The sequence below is a fragment of the Schistocerca gregaria genome, chromosome 3 (assembly GCF_023897955.1).
Source record: "Schistocerca gregaria isolate iqSchGreg1 chromosome 3, iqSchGreg1.2, whole genome shotgun sequence".
Taxonomy (NCBI): domain Eukaryota; kingdom Metazoa; phylum Arthropoda; class Insecta; order Orthoptera; family Acrididae; genus Schistocerca; species Schistocerca gregaria.
The window spans coordinates 110248301-110268471 of NC_064922.1; the positions used below are offsets into that span (position 1 = coordinate 110248301).

At 38.4% G+C, this 20171-nt stretch overlaps 1 protein-coding gene across 1 annotated transcript in view; it reads right to left on the reverse strand.

Annotated features, from left to right (window-relative positions):
* The window catches only part of LOC126355271 (gamma-glutamyl hydrolase B-like), a 126578-nt gene that overhangs the window by 37851 nt on the left and 68556 nt on the right, over positions 1-20171 (reverse strand). The window contains exon 4 of the mRNA XM_050005559.1: positions 6995-7023. Within this exon, the coding sequence (XP_049861516.1) occupies positions 6995-7023 (29 nt within the window). The remainder of the gene's footprint in view (positions 1-6994; positions 7024-20171) is intronic.

The following is a 20171-nucleotide window of genomic DNA, read 5'->3' on the forward strand; positions in this document are numbered from 1 at the left end:
CTGATTCAATTCAACTACATTCCATTATCTCATTTTGCTTTTGTTGATTTTGATCTTATACCCTCCTCTCAAGACAATGTCCATTTCCATTCAGCTTCTCTTCTAGTCCTTTAGTGTCTCTGACAGAATTACAGTTAGATTAGATTAGATTTACTTTTATTCCAATTGATCCGTAGTGAGGAGGTCCTCACAAACACACACACAGAATTTCTAGCTTTCGCAACCGACGGTTGCTTCTTCAGGAAAGGGGGAAGGAGAGGGACAGGCACAATAAATAAAACACACAAACACACACGCAGAATTTCTAGCTTTCGCAACCGACAGTTGCTTCTTCAGGAAAGAAGGAAGGAGAGAGAAAGACGAGAGGATGTGGGTTTTATGGGAGAGGGTAAGGAGTCATTCCAATCCCGGGAGTGGAAAGACTTACCTTAGGGGGAAAAAAGGACAGGTGTACACTCACACACACACACATATCCATCCGCACATACACAGACACAAGCAGACATTTGTAAAGGTAAAGATTTCGGGCAGAGATGTCAATCGAGGCAGAAGTACAGAGGCAAAGAAGTTGCTGAAAGGTGAGGTATGAGTGGCGGCAACTTGAAATTAGCGGAGGTTGAGGCCTGGCGGAAATCGAGAAGAGAGGATATACTGGAGGGCAAGTTCCCATCTCCGGAGTTCGGATAGGCTGGTGTTGGTGGGAAGTATCCAGATAACCCGGACAGTGTAACACTGTGCCAAGATGTGCTGGCCATGCACCAAGGCATGTTTAGCCACAGGGTGATCCTCATTACTAACAAACACTGTCTGCCTGTGTCCATTCATGCGAATGGACAGTTTGTTGCTGGTCATTCCCACATAGAAAGCGTCACAGTGTAGGCAGGTCATTTGGTAAATCACGTGGGTGGTTTCACACGTGGCTCTGCCTTTGATCGTGTACACCTTCCGGGTTACAGGACTGGAGTAGGTGGTGGTGGGAGGGTGCATGGGACAGGTTTTACACCGGGGGCGGTTACAAGGGTAGCAGCCAGAGGGTTGGGAAGGTGGTTTGGGAATTTCATAGGGATGAACTAAGAGGTTATGAAGGTTAGGTGGACGGCAGAAAGACACTTTTGGTGGAGTGGGGAGGATTTCATGAATGATGGATCTTATTTCAGGGCAGGATTTGAGGAAGTCATATCCCTGCTGGAGAGCCACATTCAGAGTCTGATCCAGTCCCAGAAAGTATCCTGTCACAAGTGGGGCACTTTTGTGGTTCTTCTGTGGGAGGTTCTGGGTTTGAGGGGATGAGGAAGTGGCTCTGGTTATTTGCTTCTGTACCAGGTCGGGAGGGTAGTTGTGGGATGCAAAAGCTGTTTTCAGGTTGTTGGTGTAATGGTTCAAGGACTCTGGACTGGAGCAGATTCGTTTGCCACGAAGACCTAGGCTGTAGGGAAGGGACCGTTTGATGTGGACTGGATGGCAGCTGTCATAATGGAGGTACTGTTGCTTGTTGGTGGGTTTGATGTGGACGGATGTGTGAAGCTGGCCATTGGACAGATGGAAGTCGACGTCAAGGAAAGTGGCATGGGTTTTGGAGTAGGAACAGGTGAATCTGATGCAACCAAAGGAGTTGAGGTTGGAGAGGAAATTCAGGAGTTGTTCTTCACTGTGAGTCCAGATCATGAAGATGTCATGATCTTTCAGTGCTCTGTCAAATTCTTCTTGCAGTATCATATCTCCCATATCATCTTCATCTACATTGTCTTCCATTCCTAGAACACTGCTTTCAAGTACATCTCTCTTTTATATACCATCTATACACTCCTACCCCCTTTCAGATTTCCCTTCTTTGCTTAGAAATGGTTTTCCATCTGAGCTCTTGATATTAATACATGTGATTCTCTTTTCTCCAAAGGCATCTTTAATTTTCTTGTAGGCTCTATCTATCTTTCCTCTAATGATACCTGCTTTTAAATCCTTATGTTTGTCCTCTAGCCGTTCCTGCCATTTTTCACTTCCTGCCAACCTCATTTTTTTAGATGTTTGTATTTCCTTTTCACCAGCTTCATTTACTGCATTTTTATATTTTCTCCTTTCATCAATGAAATTCAGTATCTCTTATGTTACCCAAGGGTTTCTACTAGACCTCGTCTTTTTACCAATTTGATCCTCCGCTGCCTTCACTATTTCATTTCCCAAAACTACCAATTCTTTTTCAGCTATATTCCTTTCCCCTGTTCTTGTCAGTTGTTCCCTAATGCTCCGTCTGGAACTCTCTTCAACCTCTGGTTCTTTCTGTTTATCCAGGTCCTATCTCCTTAATTTCCTATATTTTTGCAATTTCTTCAGTTTTGATCTACAGTTCATAACCAATAAATCGTCGTCAGAGTCCACATCTGCCCCTGGAAATGTCTTACAATTTAAAATCTGGTTCTGAAATCTCTGGCTTACCATTATATAATCAATATGAAACCTTCCAGAGCCTCCAGGTATCTTCCACATATACAACCTTCTTTCATGATTCTTAAACTGAGTGTCTGTGATAATTAAATTATGCTCTGTGCAAAATTCTACCAGGCAGTTTCCTCTTTCATTCCTTTCCCCAAGTCCATATTCCCCTATTATTTTTCCTTCTCTTTCACTTCCGACTACCAAATTCCAGACCACATCACAATTAGATTTTCATTTCCCTTAACTACTTGCACAATTTTTTTTCTCATCATACATTCCTTCAATCTCTTCATCAAACATATAGGATATTGGTCTGTAATTATGTGGTCAGTTCATTTACCTTTTATATGTACATGAGTCACCTGCACTTTTTTCAGTCACTTGGGATTTATCACTGAGCGAAAAAGTCACAATAAATCACAGGGATTCCACCTGGATCTTCCTGATGCCCACGTAAAAGAAGGTTCTCGGTTGAGCTGCGAGCCAGGAATGCACCGCTTCTTTCACTGCTTTGTCCAAGGCAAATCAACGTCCCCTTAATGGACCAAAAATTGATAGAAGGGGCAAGATCGGGACTATATGGAGGATGATCCAGTACCTCAAATTTGAGTTTCTGGAGCGTTTCAGCAGTGTGGACAGCAGTATGCAGATGGGCATTGTCGTGCAACAACACCACACCTTTTGACAGCAATCCTCAGTGTTTGTTTCAAATTGCAGGTTTTAGCCCGGTAGTAAGCATCTCACTGTAACGTACACTGTTTATTGTTGTGCCCCTTTCCCCATAATGTTCCAGTACTGGACCTTGTGCATCCCAAAAAACTGTAAGCATCAGTTTTCCTGTGGACGGTTATGTCTTGAACTTTTTCTTACACGGCGAATTTGGATGTTTCCAGTCTATACTCCGCCATTTACTCTCTGGCTTGTAATGATGGATCCACATTTTGTCACCAGTAATGATCCTGTCTAAGAAGCTGTCCCCTTTGTTACCATAATGATCCAAATGTTTTTTGTAGATGTCCAAGTGTGTTTGTATATGAAACTGTGTGAGTTGTTTTGGGATCCATCTTGCACAAACTTTATGAAACCCAAGTCTGCTATGGATGATTTCATAGGCAGAACCATGAATAATTTTCAGAAGATATGCCACTTTGACAATAGTTAATCATCTGTCTAAGCGAATCATTTCACGTGAAGGCTCAATGGTTTTTTCATTTACGGCAGTAAACAGTCGTCCAGCTCCTTCACCATGCGTAACACTTGTGTGACCATTTCAGAACTTTTCAATCAATTTGTAGACACTCCGTTGTGCCAAAACACTGTTCCCCTACTGTACCAAAAGTCTTCGATGAATTTCGGCTCCCTATACGCCTTCTGAGCACAAAAAACGGATCACTGAACATTGCTCTTCTTTGGTGCAAGTAGACAGTAGAGCAGCCATGAGTAACAGCACATCAGCGATAATGAAACTAACCTAGCAGCTTGAAAATTTTAAAGATAAAACAACAAATAACTAAAGCATGCGTCATCAATGTAAAATGACAGTACTACCAAAATAAACAAAAATATAACTAAATTGCGGATAATAATTGACTTACCCTCGTATTTTCATTTGTTATTTTGACATCTCATGGAAACATAATAAAAATCTACCATTCTATCATTTCATTCTTGAAGAAATATATATACAACAACAGGTTTAAATAGGTCTAATTATGTTAATCAGTCTTGGCTTTTGTTTTATGTTGTCTAGGAAACAGATCAAAAGGTTCAGAATCACACATGATACACCTTCATCCACTCCATAATGCTAACTAAACTAGGCAGAACTGCAACTTCATGCCCTATCCTCTCAAATGTGCCCATCTCCACCCTCCTCAGAGCAACCACAGCTTTAGGGCACCAAATTCAAAGAAGCAAGTCGCTCTGCCTCAGCCTGTACCAGGCACAGAAAGCTGGTTAAAATCTGAAGTTGACAGCAGTGAGACTTTTGGGGAACTTGAAGTGAGCACTGAAAGACTATGCTAATGGGAAATGCAGGTAGTGCATTTTTCATAGTAGACAATACACTCAACTCCACCAATACAGAAATTGAAGCTGCATTTGACACTTTTTGGACAGGACTCAATATCAGAGGTGGGCATAAAATTGTAACTGAATCCTTCTATTGACCACCGGGCATAAAATTTTAACTAAATCCTTCTATTTACCACCAGACTCATCTCCTGATGTAAAGGAAAACTGTAGAGAAAACATCAGTTTATACTTTAAACATCAGTAGAGATTTTAATTATACAACTATCAAAAGGGAAAATTATAGACTTTCACTTTGCCGTTGGAGTTGAATCGCTGGGACCACAATTAACACTGACAGGTACTGTGAGACTCTGAAAAAACTCAAATAGGTAATTCAGAACCGGACAAGAGGAATGTTGAGCAAGGGCGTACACACTCTTCATTTCAACGCTCGCCCACACATCGCTTGGCAAACCGTTGCTCTCCTACAACAGTTTCAGTGGAACATAATCACCCATCCACCATATAGTTCTGACTTGGCACCCAGTGACTATCACCTGTTCCCTAAGTTAAAAGTACATTTGGCCAGAAAGTGATTCAGCTCCAATGACAAGGTGAAAGAAGAGGTTCATATCTTTCTGAACAGCATGGCGGCGAGCTGGTATGAACTGGGCATACAAAAACTGCCACAGAATCTACAAAAATGCATCAACAGAAATGGTGATTATGTCGAAAAAAAGCTAAATGTTCAAGCTGTAAACTGATGTAAACCATTGTTTAAAAAAAAAAAAAAAAAAAAAAAAAAAAAAAAAAAAAAAAAAAAAACCCAGGCCTATGTATTTATAAAAAAATAGGAGACCTTACTTTTGGGATTACCCTCATAAGAGGAATTTCTTTAAGGATATTTTGGGCCAAATTAGCTTAAAATTAAACAAATCATGTGTTGCATGTAGCAAAAAATATGATGATCACAAAGAAAATATTCAAAGTGTATTGCACTATGGATCACAAATATATGCAAGCAGGATGAGAAATCAATGAAGATTAATACATTGGGAAATTGTGTCATAAAAGTTTGATGAATATTGACACTACAATGGAAGAGTGCTGAAGAAGTAAAAAGGATAATGGGGCTAGATAATGATGCACTTCAGGAAAAAGCGTAGGGTAGGCTGGAATGCTATGGCTATATGAGGAAATGGGGTGAGGCCATTGACCACAGAGATTGTGGGAATGGAAGGATCAAGAAAGGAGGACAAGGAGGAGGAGGAAGAGAAGGAGACCAAAAGAGGGTTGGAGGAAGCTAGTGACATCATTAACGAACAGAAGAGGATTGCAAGGAGATTTCTAGCAAGGCAGAGATGCTTCAGAATGGTCATTAATGATGAAGCAAGTTTGGAGAAAAGAAAGTGGGTGGGGGGCAGTGGTTTTTGGTCTCTACTTTTTAGCAAATGCTTAACTTCCACTGTACATCCTATCTTTCCATCCATATGTAGGATTTCTAAATTGACAGGGACAAGCTTAAAATATCTAATGGTCCCAGGTCAATTTTCTTTGTTTATTTGGCAGGGAGTGATGAAACCTGCTGACAGGGAATGGTCCAGGATTCAAATCCAGATCTCTTTCCTTCACATGCAGCAATATGCCCACTGAGAAATCCAGCCTCACAGTCTGATATGAAACTTGTTTCCACAAGGTCCCCATTTGAGTACTGGTTTGACACAATAGTTTGTGTTTCATGACAGCTTATACTCCACTGCAGAGCTAAAACTTTCATTCTGGAGTTTCTTGCAAAACTATGCTCCCAGAAGGATAGCACAACTTTCCTTACTGCATTTGTGTCATGATTCAGACTTTCTGCCCCCAATTTTCCTCTACATTTATTGTGATTCTAACAATTTTTAAGTAGACTGTGACAATAGTCTCCATTCATATTTGAAAAAGTGTTATTTCATTTTTGTTATTATTATTATTATTATTATTATTATTATTATTAGTAGTAGTAGTAGTAGTACCAGTAGTAGTAGCAGAAGTATAATCAACAATAACTTTCAAATATTACACAGATAATAATTTTATTAATGCAGTGTAGGTTTACAGTCAGGTAAATGTATATTATTATTATTAGTAGTAGTAGTAGTAGTACCAGTAGTAGTAGTAGAAGTATAATCAACAATAACTTTCAAATATTACACAGATAATAATTTTATTAATGCAGTGTAGGTTTACAGTCAGGTAAATGTATGGATAAACCCCATAACAAGTCCAATGAAGCAATAAAGTAAAATTTGGGACACGTAAATAAAAGAAACTTTGTGCAAGCATGCTGCAGAACAGTGGTACAATGTGAAGATTTTCTGCAAAAGCAGTTAAAATATTTTTATCTTGGTGTTATTAACAATCAATACTGTTGAGAAGCCATTAAAATTCTGGAAAGTTTGCAGTATTATTGAAATAGTTATTATACAATTGTTTCTGGTTTACCGTAACATGTTGCCTCCTAAAAAGATAATCTCCCGATAAAACTTGATCCATTATTGGTATTTACCATCCGCTCCACCACCTGGTAGCAGTACTCTGTAAAATGAATAGAAATAATCATCAGTATAGTGTAAAATAACGCCCTGCTTATAAGTGTTAAATAACATTAATAAATAACATTAAATGATCACCAGCTGAACAGAAAAACTGAAAAGCAATGGGTTAACATTCAAGTGTAGTCTGTAAGTACCAAAGACCAGATGGGGTTCCTGTTCAGTTCTGCACATAATTTACAGATGAATTACTTCCACTCTTGATCATAAATTATTGCAGATCCCTCGAGCAGAGAAATGTTCCCAGTGATTCGAATGGAGCAAAAGTTACACATATCTACAAAAATAGAAGAGGAACTCATCCACAGAACCACTGTCCTATATCACTCAAATCTGATTTTACAGAATCGTAGAACATATCTCCAGTTCAAATACCAAGGAAATCTCTGGCAAAAATTGACTTATCTGTGGAAATAACCACTGGCTTGAAAAACATTGATGCTGAAAAATCCACCTTTCAGCCCTCACATGCAATATCCCGAGTGCCATGTGTAGAGGAAACCAGATTTATTTAATATTTCTGTACCATTGTAAAGCTTTTCATGTAATGCAACATTGATGCTTTCTTAGGAACATATATTTCTGTAGGATGTGTAAACAGTTTCGCAACTTGATCAAAATGTTCTTGATAGGCAGGATGCAGTCTATTATGCTGGATGAAGAATCATTTGTAAACACTGAAATTATACCATGTGTAATCCAGGTAAATGTAACAGGACAACTATGGTTATTCACAAAATCTTCTTGGGATATCAGCTGAGTGGCAATTTTTAGACTGTTCTTGTCTTTAGTCTGTTGAAAGCTTTCATTCCCATTCAAGTTATTGAGGACTCTGAGAATATAATTTAAATTAATGACCAGGAAGATATAAAATTATCTTTATTTGTTGTTCTTTATGAATGATCAAAACAATTTTACATAAATAATTCTGGTTTCCTGTATAAAAAGACAGTTGTCTTGAAGGTGTATAGCGAGGAGAATGTTTTCCAAATTTTAAAGAATAGATGATATTATTCCCATCAACGTGCAACACATGTTTCTGATAACTTTTTTATAAAGGCCAACTATAAGTGAGATACTACCAGAACTTCCCCCAAAAAATATGCCATGCCTTATTACTGATGTGAAATAACTGTGGCACATAATACTCCAAACCTTGATGTCAGTGGAACTGGAAAATATTTGAATTGAAAATGAAAATTTTATAATTTAAATTATTATATAGATTTAGTGCTAGAAATCTGAGATTCCATTTCTACTACATTGTTCTCATGGTCTGTTTGTTTCCTAGCATTTTGACTGTTGGGTCCTGAACTGTGCCGTATGCATTTTAGATGTCCAGAGTCAATCTGTTTAACTGGAACACTGATTCTTATCTATCAGGTGTATTATTGATGAAATCAGGGGTTCTTTATCCTTGAAAATTTTCCTTCAAAACAAATGTATCATCTGCAAAAACACAACTGATTTTTAAGGAATCCATATTAGATGTGACTAACATGGCACATAGAGAATATACAAAGAAGACTGGTGCAAATGAATACATATTAGTTTCACTGGTGATAGAACATTACATATACACTGAAAAATATGAAGTAGTAAATACACAAGGAAAGGAGCAGTACATTTCATAAGGGTGTACTTAGGGAACTCCTTGAGCTAGCTTTCAGGATAGAAACTATGAAAATTCTTCAGCCACTTACATAGCTAACCATTAGGAATCATGAAGATAAAATTAGGCCAATACCTGCTCATGCAGCGGTGTACAAATAACTCACTCCACATTCCATGTGTGAATGAAATGGGAACAAAACTTAATGTGTGGTTCAACAAAAAGTCCCTCTGTCATACATAGTGATCCATGAAGAATAGATGTTGATGTTTTACTTTTACTAAGGTAATGACTTACTTGGAATTTCACTGATTTTTCTTTCATAGTGACAAAAACAAAGTAATTTCACAGGGGGATGGTGCACTACCTTCATACAATTTTATACATTTGTAGGTGATGTGTCAGCATGACTGCTCATGGAACACTGACGTTCAGTCCCTTTTACTGTTGTGTATTTTTCCTCAGCAAGAGAACTGGGGCAGATTCATCCAGTCTCAGGTGGATAACAGATAAGCTGCTTAAAGGGGAAAAGGCAGTTTCAATTCAAAAGTTGACATAAACAGCCAAGAAATCTTGTTTTGTAAAACCTTTCCATATTTTTGAAACAGTTATGGTTGATTAACAGTCAATATGATTTTAAAAAGAAAAGCGTGCCACTATGGAATGAGAGGACAAATGGACAACTGACTCATATCCTTTCTATAGGGCAGGCAACAGAAAATAGTATTAGATGTTAACAACATGCAGGTAGGAGGGATAGAGTCTGACTGGGGAACAGCAAATTATGGCGTCCTTGGTCCCCTGCTAATTCTCATATATATTAATGACCTATCTCTGACCTCAAACAAAGCATGAAACTTTGCAATGTCTGAAGATGACACAATTATAATTGTATTGGTTAAAAACAGCCTTAGTTGCAATTTTATTTTTTTAATTTTCAACTATGTGTTTCACCTTATTTAGGCATCTTGAGGTTGATCTTAATTTGGCATTTCTTAGAAGGATCCTTTAAACAGTGTAGCCAAAGGGAATCATCGAATACACCAAGCCAACATCACCTTCAATAAACTCAGTAAAAACTTTCTAGATGGACGTGAGTGATTCCAAGACCTGCGTAATGTGTTCCTATATTAATAACACCGATTTCATAACTTATAAAAAGACCTGATTAATGCCAAATATTCGGTCGTTATGGAGGGAAAAATCTTTGTCCTCCATATGCCTAAATATTTCAATTTCTTTCAAAATGTTTAACTTCCTACCCTTCAGCGCAAAATGCAAAATCTTAAGATTTTGTACTTGCGGAGGACTATGGCTAATGGCTTCAATGTGTTGGACAAAGGCAGAGTTCTGTTTTACCTGTTCCCATCTATTGAATATTTAGGCATATGGAGGACAAAGATTTGTCCCTCCTTAACGAACAAATATTTGGGATTAATCAGGCCTTTTAGAAGTTATGAAAATGGTGTTATTAATGTAAGCCGGGGGCTCTCATAATTCTGCCTAAATATAAGCCCTGTTCCTCTCTGGCCTTATGTCGTCTTGTTAGCCAATCCATTAGAGGTTCTTTGACTCAAATATGATACTTGCGAGTTTGTCGCTTTAAATGTTGATGCATTTTACACATTTTAATGTAGCTATAAAATGGAAATGGGAAAAAAGTTCACCCGCGTTACATCTGAATTCCACATTTGTGTGTATCTTTTAAATGCAATAATTTTACTTGTATTTTATAAAAAAAGAATTTTCTTGTTAGGTAGAATTCCTAGCTCAGAATGACGCAGTACTGCATGTCGAAGGGGGGGCCTCTTCATCTGAAATTACAGTCCCATGTTTTTTAATGTTCTCGTTCTAGTGATGTATGATACGTGAAATCTGTTCAGGTACTGCATCTGTGTGTTGTATTATACACCCTGTTTTCTCTTTCTAAGTTTACTGCCTTCATTTGTATGTTACTTCATCAAAAATTTTTGGATAAGTCATTGCACAGGTGTTGCTCCTAGTAATTTCATGTTATTAATGTTTTATGTGCATTACATTTATAAAGTTTTATTGGCTATTTATATCCGTTTTACGATCTCTCATTCTTACCAGCAGCTGCGTGACATCGCCACCTATTGAGGTGAGTCTGTATTAGGTGTAGTACTACATGACGCTGTGGTGCATTATGCTTACTACTTGAGCCCCATCTTATTCTATTACTTGCTCCTGTGAACAGGAAGATGTTATGCAGGTTTTAATATTTTTTTGTGGTATTCAAAAAATTTAAAACCGCTCTCACACCGGCCTGATTTAGCTTCACTGATCAGGATAGTAAAAACATGCGTATGTTAAGGGAATTTTCATTCACAAAGCAGGCTTATCACATTCACACAGTTCAATACTGTTCTATCCTGATTAAATTGAGCTTAACTTAAATTCCATAAAGCAGTGAAGCAATTTCGAAGTCTTGGTGCAACGAAAATTGTCAGTCAATCTCCTGAAAACATTTGTAATAATAATTAACGTTCAGTGATCACATGGGAAAGACCGGAGATCTGCTGGTAAGACTGTGTTAGCCTATTTATTTGAAGTAACTGGATATCTTGAGCATACAAAATGGTAGGTTCCCCACTGATCCCATGCAACACAGCATAGTTAAGCAGTCACTGTCAATAATAATCAGTAAAATAATACGCGAACACACTTACTTTAGTTTAGTTCATGTATTAAATTCCTTCTCATACAGAATCTCATCAAGATGGTGACTAGCTCAACAATACATACCTATACATCCTCCTCCTTTCACGGCTAATCCACAAGATCTCCTTCATTCTTTTCATAGGAGAAAACAGATAGCAGAGAAGCTATTCCATGGAGTAAATGGACACTCCAAGGAATAATAGGGCTTGAAACTACTTTGCATTGATAATCATATTTTAACGTTTAGGAATTGGCAAGATAAGAAGAGATATTTCAAGATATGTACTGATGATGTAAATAAAATAGAAAGAAACTTCCACATGGGAAAAATATATTAAAAACAAAGATTCCAAGACTTACCAAGCGGGAAAGCGCCGGTAGATAGGCACAATGAATAAAACACACAAACACACACACAGAATTTCGAGCTTTCGCAACCGGCGTCTGCTTCGTCAGGAAAGAGGGAAGGAAAAGGAAAGATGAAAGGATGTGGGTTTTAAGGGAGAGGGTAAGGAGTCATTCGAATCCCGGGAGCGGAAAGACTTACCTTAGGGGGAAAAAAGGATAGGTATATACTCGCGCGCACACACACACACACACACACATACACACACACACACACACACACACACACATGCATATCCATCCATACATATGTATGTATATGTTTTTAACCAATTCTGTTAAGCACTGGTTTGCTGTATGCCACAGATGGATTGGAAGAATTTCTACAATTATAATTATAGACAATAAAACATCCACTGACGTAGAGTTAAATACCAAGCAATCACTTGCAGATTTCCTGAACTGGTTCACAGTAAATTCTCTATCAATAAAAACCTCAGCAAAACCAATCACAGTCATTTCCATTCTGATCAAAAAAGTCCACAGGAGATAAACATTGCATATGAGAGATGGCAGATGCAGAGGGTACATTGTTCAAAATTATTAGATATCAACGTAGATGACAGGCTTAACTGGGAACACTATACCTAACAAATCCTGAAAGGACTTAGCTTAGCAACATTTGCCATCCAGATAATAGCCAAAATCACAGACATTAGTGTCTCAAAATTTGCCTACTTTCGCTAATTGCAGTCACTCATGTGTTGCAGAATAATCTTTGGGTGCAATTCACATCTGTCCAAAAGAAAGTCACCGAGCGAGGTGGTGTAGTGGTTAGCACACTGAACTTGCCTTCAGGAGGCATCCATCCTGATTTAGGTTTTCCATGATTTTCCTAAAATCACTTCAGGCAAATGTTGGGATTGTTCCTCTTAAAGCACACATTGACTTTCTCGCCCATTCTTCCCTCACCCGGTGCAACCGATGATCTCACTTTTTGGTCCCCTCCCCCAAATCAACCAACCAACCAAAAAAGTCTTTGCAAGTCAGGAAAAGAAAAGGGTTGTCCAAATTTAGTGTGGAGTGCCTCCAAGAACCTCATGTTGTGATCTTTCTAAGTAAATGGGAATACTGACACTACCTCTCATTATCTCTTTTCAAGTGTCTATGAGATAATAATGTACTATTTAAAACTAAGCTAAAAGGCGTTCTTGCTTTAAAAAAGTTTCTGTTCTCTAGATGAATTCTCTAGCAGACATAGGTAAGATTATTCTCTGCGTATTCCTGATTTATGTGTTTGTTGCCTTAATTACATTAATTTATGTTCTGTTAGTCAAGAACATCTTCTTTACTTAAGAAGATATCTGAAAATTGTATCTCAACTTCTGTTAGTACGTGTAATTAAAACTCATTGATTGCATTTTTATTAATATTTTCTAATTTGTGTTCTTAATCTTTGTTTGTGGTAATCAATGATATGTACATAATACTGAATTAATGTTTTGACTCATTCCATATCTATGTGTTACCATGCAAAAATGGGTCTATGGAATATATATTCCAATAAATAAAATAAAGTAGCCAGAATGAAACCTTTGCACAGGGAGTGCCCGAGTGAAGTGATTAAAATCTACAGGGATTGTAAGTCTACTTTGCAAGATTGCCAGAAGCAGTTGGGGTGCGGATGCCAATACTCTATGCCCTGCTGCATTCACTCTTATGTATTCTGCTGCCATATGTGCAGTTTAATGAAACCATTAGAGTTATCACTGGTACTGTTACAGTTACCCCAATTCAGTGGTTGTCTGTCCTAGCTAATACTGTTCTACAAGACCTACAGAGGAAAGCAGCTAAGGCAAACATGCTCAAGAAGATAACTTCTCAGGAGAACTCTCCCTTGTAGGATGCCCTACAAGAACCACCAACAACTCATCTGAAACCATCAAACCACCCTCGGTTGGTTAATTGATAATTATTTCAACATTTTATCTCCAAGTGGTGACAAAGCTGGAACAAACAGTCCCCTAGAATGCTCACCTTGTTCATGACCCAACAAACAAGGTTGATACATTCCAGCTACTGTGTCAAACCTAGTTGAAGCTGAATTGCATTACAACAGGCCAAGGAAGATGTGGTTATACATTGAAAAAGTTGAGTTTCGATCCACCTACTAACTGTGACTGCGGAGTGGAGGAGCAAATAATAGATCAGTGCCCTCTTCAAGCATTTGATAGTGATTGGAGGACACTACTCTAATTGACTCTGTGTGCTCTGAGCTAGTTGTCAAATGCAGATATTTTCATTTGATTGAAGATACTTATATGTAGCAGTAAAACCATTCGATATATATCAGATTGGAGGTTATATACAATGACAGTAGATGAAGTGATAAAGAGGGCCTATTAAAACAGAACTATTTGTGATCTTTGTATCCCCTTGTCCTCACTACAGATGGGTCCCTCTCATCGTAGTGCCTGAGTATCCTGCAAGGCTTTTACAACTCCCCAAAGTATCTCTCTTTCCTACCAGGTATGATTTTTTTTTTCACTTTTAATGTGTTGACTGACAGTGCTGGAATTTCATGTCCTGAAGCCTGACCAGGCAATCTGTCTCTGAAATTTTATAACTATTTTTCATTTATATGTGTTTGACTTCTTGTCATATTCAACAGTACAAACAGAAAGAGTTTAATATGAAAGAAGGGATATAATTGTAATACCACCTGAAAACTGACAGAATACATAACTCATCATAGGGATTGTATTGTATTGTATCGTATGGAACTGGGGACATAGAAACTACGGAGAGGCTTCGTCCCCGCCATAGCCCGCAGTGGTACACAACCCCAGAACAGGCTACAGCAGTCCACTCACTGCACTGCTGCCCTACACTGAACTCAGGGTTACTGTGCGGTTCGGCCCCCAATGGACCCCACTGGGAATGTCTCACATCAGACGAGTGTAACTCCAATGTTTGCATGGTAGTGTAATTGTGGTGTACGCATACGTGGAGACAGTGTTTGCCCAGCACTCGCCAACATAGTGTAACTGAGGCAGAATAAGGAGAACCAACCTGCATTTGCCAAGGCAGATGGAAAACTGCCGTAAGAACCATCCACAAACTGGCCGGCACACTGGACCTCAACATGAATCCGCCAGGTGGACTCTTGCCGGGGACTGGTATGGCTTCCCACCCAGACATCATAGGAATACAGATACAACACATATAAAATATTTATATCTGGATACTCATTGTCCTGTGGCACAACTAGAACAAAAATTGGCATGTAAAACATTAAAGACTGTGTCAGGAGCACTCAAAAAGTTTCTGTTTGAGGATGCGCCTCCAGCATACGTGCTACATAGTGCAACTTTAATGTGGGTTAATGAACAGCAACATGTATGCAAGAGATCAGTGTGGCATTTCCGTCTTTCTGACATGTATGTGATAAATGTGGAGATGTGAACTATATTTTCTGCACACAACCAACATGTGATTAACATACCCAGAAGAATTTAGATATTTGCCACTTATGAAATGGTTGTGTGGCCAAAAGCCAAATGACATTAAAAATAATAACTTTTGGCACTACTCAATCATCTAGACCTGCTTACAAAGTTGTCTTACAACTCTACGATATAATTTCACACTAAAATTAATTTAATATCTCAATTTACTTTCACAGGTATTCACTCGTGCTTCTCCTACATGTATTCTGTTGATTTATCACATTAATATAGCTCATTTCTGGGTAAACTTACAAATAAGTCTCCATGTGATTAGTACAACCTCATATATGTTAAATCAATTGTTATACGGCCAGCAAACAAATGAAAAATACTTAATGCCCTCTCATTATTCTCAAGACATCCTAATGGATGCAATTTACTAGCAAAACTCATGGTGTTAACCCTACTGGGTGCGACATCTCTGCTAATTGACTATACTAATGAAAGGTGACTTTCATTTTATATTTATGTAGATTTTGTTGTTATCACAATTACCTGTCACGACAATAAAATCTACATAAATATAAACAGAAAGTGCATTGAATTTTTCCAGCCATTAAAAAATAGAGATTAGTGAATTTAAATCATAATTACTAGAACAAATCTTTCTTAGTGGAGTGCAAACTGTTTCTGGTAGATTAAAATTTGAGTTGGATCAGGATGCAAATCCAGAACTTTGCCTTCTATGAAGAATAAGCTTACTGACTGAGTTATCCAGCCCGTCACTTCACAGTTTCACTTCTGCCAGTACTGTCAAAGTCCCAGTCTGATAAACAGTTTTAATCTGACAGGAAGTTTTTAAAATCATAATTAGTTTACAACTGCATGTCCTCCCATCTAGTGTGGGTTCATTTTATGTAGCAAATATTCACTTTTCAAGAAAAAAAATTAGCTAGTCTGCTTATTAGCTATACTAGGTTGATTTTAGGAAATATTAGAAAAATAATAATTCTCCTTTTGTTTGATTTTTGTCCAAAAATTAATGTATTGTTCTCATTATTAAACATGGGGAACAAAATTATAAAAGCAGATAAAGTTAAAAAAAAGTCCCATGTGATTCAAAATATCAGCTGTTGTCTAATTTGGATGGAAATACTTACATTCACAAAAATATGTGATCTAAAATTCTATTGAATCTCTGAAATTCTACAGCTCTTAACATTATAAGTAGTATAATAGTGACTCTAACAGCAGAAATTCTATTACTCATAACATAAGAAGTAGGACAGCAGAGCATTTAAATAAATTAATAGTTCACAATGGTAATTATGCAATATTGCAGGCAATGGCATTTAAATTGTTACAGATTCTGCAGGATGCCCTAGAATCATTGTACCCTTATGTCGAAACTGTATACTGTTTACTGCATAGCGGAGTACTTGTACATAAATACTATGTATCCAATGGATCTGCATATGTGCCACCATGCCTACACAGATATCTATGCAGCTTCATGTCTGCCTTGACATCCTGTGGAGCATCTCAGGAATACTACCTCAAAATGATTTCACAACACTTCATACAATTCTTCACTAGCCTTGTACCAGTGTTGGGTGACATAAGATTTGGTTACTCTCCATAATGATATGGTAAGGTCTGGGCTTCGTGGTGAGCAATTTAATGAGTCTAGAGATTTTGCAGGAACCAAGCCGAATACAATGGTCGTGAAGTTGTTCATCATGGTACTCACACACCTGAATAGCAAAGTGGTCTGGCGTTCCATCACGCTCTAACTGCACATGATCCATTATTCACTTATCTGTCAACTGGGCTAATAACCATGTTTGCAACATATCTAGGTAAGAATTTACATTCATGTACCCCTTGGAAAAGCAGTCCCATCAGATATTATGATTAACCTTGGCCCCTATCACAAGATGAGATGGGTTCCTTTTCAACTCTTGCAAATAATGGGAAGTTTCCATAGATCAGAATACCACATTCCTCCTCTGTGAACTGCGCTATATAGTATATTGATAAGAAAGTAACAGTCTAGAGCAAAGCACGGAATTTGGAATGCATGCCAACAAAGCATGAGATACTGCAGCTCTTTGCTTCATATTTTTTTAGTCCACTGTTGATTTGTAGCACAACTTACAAGATGGTACTGGGCTAGTCTTCACAAAGAGCAATAATCATGTTTATAAAGAGGCCTACATATTATAAAAGACATGAGTCACAAATTACATTTAGGGTTTGGTCAAATATATGGAAGCACCAAAAACACAACATATGCCTAATTAGGTGTAAGAAACCCTCCGGCATTCAAAACAGTGCCCAGTCAACTCAGAATGGGTAAATACTGGTCCTGTATGGTTTTTCAAAGGAATCTTATACCATTATTCCTACAAAACAGTAGCAAGTTCAGGTGATTGTGATGGAGATTGATAGCGATCATGTCCACTTCTCTCCAATGTAGACCACAGAGGCTCAATAATATTGAGGTATGGGTACTGTGGTCACCAAGGGAGAAATAACAATTCATCCTTATGCTCACAAAACCAGTGTGAATGGGGGCAGTGTTGTCTTGGAACACAGCATAATTATTAGGGAACAAATATTGTACCATGGGATGGACCTGATCAGCCAAAATGGTCACATAATTCTCGGCAGTAGTGCAACCTTGCAGAGTAACCAGGGGCCCACAGAATACCACAATATGGCTGCTCAAAACACCACTGAACCGTCACCATGTTTCACTTGTGAGATGAAGACTTGGCCAGAAGTTGGAAACAATGTGGAAAAGTCTCATCCGGCTAAATGACTTTCTTCCATTGCTCCACAGTCCAGATTTTATGACTTTGACACTATCTTTTCTCATAACAGGCATTTGCATTACTAATGTGTGGTTTAGCAATTCCAGATTACTCTTCTGTTCTCAGCTTATTGGGCTCCCCTTGTGTTGTTTTGATGCTGGCAGGGTTTGCCAGTGGGACATCCAATCCTGCAGTGACCTCTGCAATCCTCTCAGTGACCCTCTGTGATGATCACTCAACATACACTTTTGCCTGCACTATGACATAGTGGATGACGTTTTTCCACTTTCCTTGTATGCCATCTAAGTCTTCAGTATAGTGCCTCTTGAAACACTAAACCTTTTGGTTCCCATGGTTATGCAATCACTCGCCATATGAGCACCAACAATTTGCCAACAGAAACTACAAAATTATGATGGTAATTAGTCAGTGTGGTATGGTCACTCATTAGTTTAGCCATTCTTGTCACTAAATATCTACTGTAATTTCTTTACATGTAAAATAAAAGAAAGTTTTCACATTTCATTGATCACTGAACTTTATTCACTCTCCTAAAGAGTATTTTGTAATCTCTATATTTGCATACCCCCCATGAACCGTAGACCTTGCCGTTGGTGGGGAGGCTTGCGTGCCTCAGCGATACAGATGGCCGTACCGTAGGTGCAATCACAACGGAGGGGTATCTGTTGAGAGGCCAGACAAACATGTGGTTCCTGAAGAGGGGCAGCAGCCTTTTCAGTAGTTGCAGGGGCAACAGTCTGGATGATTGGCTGATCTGGCCTTGCAACATTAACCAAAACGGCCTTGCTGTGCTGGTACTGCGAACGGCTGAAAGCAAGGGGAAACTACAGCCGTAATTTTTCCCGAGGACATGCAGCTTTACTGTATGTTTAAATGATGATGGCATCCTCTTGGGTAAAATATTCCGGAGGTAAAATAGTCCCCCATTCTGATCTCCGGGCGGGGACTACTCACGAGGACGTCGTTATCAGGAGAAAGAAAACTGGCGTTCTACGGATTGGAGTGTGGAATGTCAGATCCCTTAATCGGGCAGGTAGGTTAGAAAATTTAAAAAGGGAAATGGATAGGTTAAAGTTAGATATAGTGGGAATTAGTGAAGTTCGGTGGCAGGAGGAACAAGACTTTTGGTCAGGTGAATACAGGATTATAAATACAAAATCAAATAGGGGTAATGCAGGAGTAGGTTTAATAATGAATAAAAAAATAGGAGTGCGGGCAAGCTACTACAAACAGCATAGTGAACGCATTATTGTGGCCAAGATAGACACAAAGCCGATGCCTACTACAGTAGTACAAGTTTATATGCCAACTAGCTCTGCAGATGATGAAGAAATTGATGAAATGTATGATGAGATAAAAGAAATTATTCAGGTAGTGAAGGGAGAAGAAAATTTAATAGTCATGGGTGACTGGAATTCGTCAGTAGGAAAAGGGAGAGAAGGAAACATAGTAGGTGATTATGGATTGGGGCTAAGAAATGAAAGAGGAAGCCGTCTGGTAGAATTTTGCACAGAGCATAACTTAATCATAGCTAACTCTTGATTCAAGAATCATAAAAGAAGGTTGTATACATGGAAGAAACCTGGAGATACTAAAAGGTATCAGATAGATTATATAATGGTAAGACAGAGATTTAGGAATCAGGTTTTAAATTGTAGGACATTTCCACGGGCAGATATTGGTTATGACCTGTAGGTTAAAACTGAAGAAACTGCAAAAAGGTGGGAATTTAAGGACATGGGACCTGGATAAGCTGAAAGAACCAGAGGTTGTACAGAGTTTCAAGGAGAGCATAAGGGAACAATTGACAGGAATGGGGGAAAGAAGTACAGTAGAAGAAGAATGGGTAGCTCTGAGGGATGAAGTAGTGAAGGCAGCAGAGGATAAAGTAGGTAAAAAGACGAGGGCTGCTAGAAATCCTTGAGTAACAGAAGAAATATTGAATTTAATTGATGAAAGGAGAAAATATAAAAATGCAGTAAATGAATCGGGCAAAAAGGAATACAAATGTCTCAAAAATGACATCAACAGGAAGTGACAAATGGCTAAGCAGGGATGACTAGAGGACAAATGTAAGGATGTAGAAGCTTATCTCACTAGGGGTAAAACAGATACTGCCTACAGGAAAATTAAAGAGACCTTTGGAGAGAAGAGAACCACATGTATGAATATCAAGAGCTCAGATGGCAACCCAGTTCTAAGCAAA